A 5000-nucleotide genomic window follows, 5' to 3' on the forward strand; every position below is an offset into this window, starting at 1 on the left:
CCCTCCTCCCGCTTCCACCCCCTCCGTTTCTGCAGGCGTACGACTGAAGCCAGTTCAAGATGCTGTCCTTCAACAGATGAACGTGATTTTGGTTCAAGTGAACTGACATTTTGTTTTTCTTTTGCGTAGATCTGTGCTGCTGTTATTGGGACTTATTGTGTCTTGATCAAGCTGCTATGATGTAATTCAAGAGTGTTGCAGTAGTTAAGTATTTCAATTTGTGTGTCTGGACCAGGGTATTCAACATGTTCAACAGTAAAGAATTGAGTTGATTTATCTATGTCTCTGTGTTTTGTGTTGTCGGGGTGTTAGTTAGTCTGGGAAGGTGCGGGGGGTTCATGGGCAACCCCTTATGGGTTGTGACACTATATATGGGCATGCGTGTGTATGTATACTTAATTATATCTATATATGTCTGCATGCATTTAATTCCAAGGTCCTCCCTTTTCTCTTTCTATTGACTTCTCTCTCCACTTCCCTCTCCACCACACGTTTATTCTTTTCTTTTCTTTTCTTTTTTTTCATCTTAGTTTTGTTGAAATTCGTGTATGATCACGTTTAAACTTCTAGACATGATGACATCCGTCACATACTTACTGTATACATGTATCAGGACAGGACTTTATGTAAGATTTTCTTGTTGTCCTGGTCATCTGTAAGTGTATTGTATTGTGACGTGTTTCCAATAAAATACTGTTTATACCATTATCATTATTATTAATTCATCATCATCATCATTCCTCTTATTATTATTATTGTTTACTTTTTTTCATCGTTATTGTTGTCATTATTATTATTATTATTATTATTATTATTATTATTATTATTATTATTATTATCATCATTATTGTTATCATTATCATTATTATTGTTATTTTCATTATCATCATCATCATCATCATTATTAAGAAAGTACCTACTCGCAAAGAGCTTCCCCCCTACTGGCCATCATTAATTTAATGGACAAAAAAAAATCCATGAAACAAGCAGATGTGGTGAAACGTGTAACGTTTATAGATCAATCATTTCGCACAGCTGGGGAAAAAAACCCCAAACAAACAAACAAAACAAACAAAAAAACAGAAACAAAAATGACGCCTCCTAATCCTTGTTCCAGATCCGGAGAACATGTTCATCAAGGAATCGGCCATGGACATCTTCTTCGTTTCCGTGCTGTATGGACACCGGGTGGTGCTGCCTTGTGCCGTGTCTGACCCGTCCTTCAACGTCACCCTCTTCTCCCTCATCGGTAACCAGGTCAGCTGGACGGACGAAAGAGCCTAGTATGGTCCGTAACCCCGCTACTAACTGTGTGTAGTAGTATGGAACTGACCCAATGGCGTAGTTCGTGGGCATTTAGTCACGTGTAACTGTCCAAAAAAAAGTTAGAACCAAGCAATGCAACTGGCTCCTGGACTCTGGAGTTAATAATAATAATAATATTAATATTAATACTAATAATGGATCAGAAGTTCAACGCCTAACAGAAAGACCCAGCCGAATGCGCGCGCGCGCACGCACGCACACACACACACACACACACACACACACACACACACACACACACACACACACACACACACTTCATGATAGCCTTGACAATAAGAACAACCATGATCACGATGATGATGATGATGATGATGACGTTGATGTTAATGTCGTGGTTGTGAAGATCACAATATTCATCATAAAAGTTGTAAGAGAACGTCGTCGTCATCATCATCAATATCGTCGTCATCATCATCAATATCGTCGTCAGAATAACCACGGCAATCGTAATGATACTGAGAATAATGTACGACTACCCCCTCTGCCCTCCCCCTCCCACAAATGTTCCTCCTCTTCCTCCTCCTCCTCCTCCTCCTACTACTACTACTACAAACAACAGCAACTTTTACCAAGAAGAAAAAAAATTCCATTGCCAATCCCGATTATCAGTATCAGTATCAGTAGTTCAAAGAGGCATCACTGCGTTCGGACAAATCCATATACGCTGCACCACATCTGCCAAGCAGATGCCTGACCAGCAGCGTAACCCAACGCGCTTAGTCAGGCCTTGAAAAAATAAAATAAATAAAATGAATAAAAAAAATAAATAAATAAATAAAATAAAACCACCAAACCAAACACACACACACACACACACACACACACACACACACACACACACACACACACACACACACACACACACACACACACACACAAAACAAAACAAAAAACAACAACACCAACAAAAAAACAAAAACAAACAAAAAAAAAACACACAACAACAAAAAACAAACAACAACAACAACAACAAAAACAACAACTACTACTACTAATGATAATATTTATAAGGCGCAAAAACTTGATGACGTGAACCGTAAGCGTACAAAAAAAAAAAAAAAATATATATATATATAAACATACATAAACAAATAAATACATAAATAAATAAAACAAAACAAAATAAAATAAATAACAATCATCAACCAGTTGCTTCACTGATCAGTCGATGATTCATTCAAACAGGACTTCACACACAAAGAAGGGGTGACCTTTGACCCGGTGCAGGGGTTCATTGTGGCCTCCCCCTACTACGCGTACGCCGGCACTTTTAGATGTATCGCTCGGACGAACTCCCCCGATGAAAGTGGAGAGACCGTGGAAGAACTGAAGCTGGTTTTGAAATTTATCGGTGAGTAGTTCAATATCTGTTTCTCTCTCTCTTTCTCTGTGTGTGTGTGTGTTTGTGTGTGTGTGTGTGTGTGTGTGTGTGTGTGTGTGTGTGTTTCTTTTTATCACAACAGAATTCTCTGTGTGAAATTCGGGCTGCTCTCCCCATGGAGAGCGCGTCGCTACACTACAGCGCCACCCATTTTTTTGTATTTATTTCCTGCGTGCAGTTTTATTTGTTTTTCCTATCGAAGTGGATTTTTCTACAGAATTTTGCCAGGGACAACCCTTTTGTGCCGTGGGTTCTTTTACATGCGCTAAGTGCATGCTGCATTCGGGACCTCGGTTTATCGTCTCATCCGAATGACTAGCGTCCAGACCACCACTCAAGGTCTAGTGGAAGGGGAGAAAATATCGGCGGCTGAGCCGTGATTCGAACTGAGCCCGCTCAGATTCTCTCGCTTCCTAGGCGGACGCGTTACCTCTAGGCCATCACTCCACGAATATATATATATATATATATATATATATATATATGTGTGTGTGTGTGTGTGTGTGTGTGTGTGTGTGTGTGTGTGTGTGTGTGTGTGTTGGGACGTGGAGTGCGGGGATTGGATGTGAGAAAGTTAGGAGTTTGGATGAAGAGGGGACTAAGTCATGAAAGGAGTGGATAGGTAGACAATAGATAGACAATTGTAGGGTAGGTGTGAGGGTAGACAACAGAGAGACAGGTGTAGTGTAAGAGTGATAGAAAATAGACAGATATAGGGTAGGAGTGATAGACAATAGACAGGTGCAGTGTAGGAGTAATAGACAATAGACAGGTGTTGTGTAGGAGTGATAGACAATAGACAGACAGGTGTAGGGTAGGAGTGATAGACAACAGACAGACAGGTGTAGGGTAGGAGTGATAGACAATAGACAGACAGGTGTAGGGTAGGAGTGATAGACAATAGACAGACAGGTGTAGGGTAGGGGTGATAGACAATAGACAGACAGGTGTAGGGTAGGAGTGATAGACAATAGACAGACAGGTGTAGGGTAGGAGTGATAGACAATAGAGGGACAGGTGTAGGGTAGGAGTGATAGACAATAGAGGGACAGGTGTGGTGTAGGTGTGATATACAATAGACAGACAGGTGTAGGGTAGGTGTGATAGACAATAGACAGACAGGTGTAGGGTAGGAGTGATAGACAATAGACAGACAGGTGTAGGGTAGGAGTGATAGACAACAGACAGACAGGTGTAGGGTAGGAGTGATAGACAATGGACAGACAGGTATAGGGTAGGAGTGATAGACAATAGACAGACAGGTGTAGTGTAGGAGTGATAGACAATAGACAGACAGGTGTAGTGTAGGAGTGATAGACAATAGACAGACAGGTGTAGGGTAGGAGTGATAGACAATAGACAGACAGGTGTAGGGTAGGAGTGATAGACAATAGACAGACAGGTGTAGGGTAGGAGTGATAGACAACAGACAGACAGGTGTAGGGTAGGAGTGATAGACAATTGACAGACAGGTATAGGGTAGGAGTGATAGACAATAGACAGACATATGTGGTGTGGGAGTGATAGACAATAGACAGGTGTAGGGTAGGAGTCATAGACAATAGACAGACAGGTGTAGTGTAGGAGTGAAGGTAGACAATAGACAGACAGGTGTAGGAGTGATAGACAACAGACAGGTGTGGTGTAGGAGTGATAGACAATAGACAGGTGTGGTGTAGGAGTGATAGACAATAGACAGACAGGTGTAGGGTAGGAGTGATAGACAATAGACAGACAGGTGTAGGGTAGGAGTGATAGACAAGAGACAGACATATGTGGTGTAGGAGTGATAGACAATAGACAGACAGGTGTAGTGTAGGAGTGATAGACAATAGACAGACAGGTGTAGGGTAGGAGTGATAGACAATAGACAGACAGGTGTAGGGTAGTAGTGGCGGACAATAGACAAACAGGTGTATGGTAGGAGTGATATACAATAGACAGACAGGTGTAGGGTAGGAGTGATAGACAATAGACAGACAGGTATAGGGTAGGAGTGATAGACAATGGACAGACAGGTATAGGGTAGGAGTGATAGACAATGGACAGACAGGTGTAGGGTAGGAGTGATAGACAATTGACAGACAGGTGTAGGGTAGGAGTGATAGACAATAGACAGACAGGTGTAGGGTAGGAGTGATAGACAATTGACAGACAGGTGTAGGGTAGGAGTGATAGACAATAGACAGACAGGTGTGGTGTCGGAGTGAAGGTAGACAATAAACAAACAGGTGTAGGGTAGGAATGATAGACAATAGACAGACAGGTGTAGGGTAGGAGTGATAGACAA

The 5000-nt window shown here is 41.6% G+C and overlaps 1 protein-coding gene across 1 annotated transcript in view; it reads left to right on the top strand.

Annotated features, from left to right (window-relative positions):
• Positions 1–5000, top strand: part of LOC143298669 (vascular endothelial growth factor receptor 1-like) — a 135021-nt gene that overhangs the window by 85996 nt on the left and 44025 nt on the right. The window contains exons 6-7 of the mRNA XM_076611553.1: positions 1118–1257; positions 2557–2680. Of these exons, the coding sequence (XP_076467668.1) occupies positions 1118–1257; positions 2557–2680 (264 nt within the window). The remainder of the gene's footprint in view (positions 1–1117; positions 1258–2556; positions 2681–5000) is intronic.

Source organism: Babylonia areolata, chromosome 24, assembly GCF_041734735.1.
Source record: "Babylonia areolata isolate BAREFJ2019XMU chromosome 24, ASM4173473v1, whole genome shotgun sequence".
Lineage (NCBI taxonomy): Eukaryota > Metazoa > Mollusca > Gastropoda > Neogastropoda > Buccinidae > Babylonia > Babylonia areolata.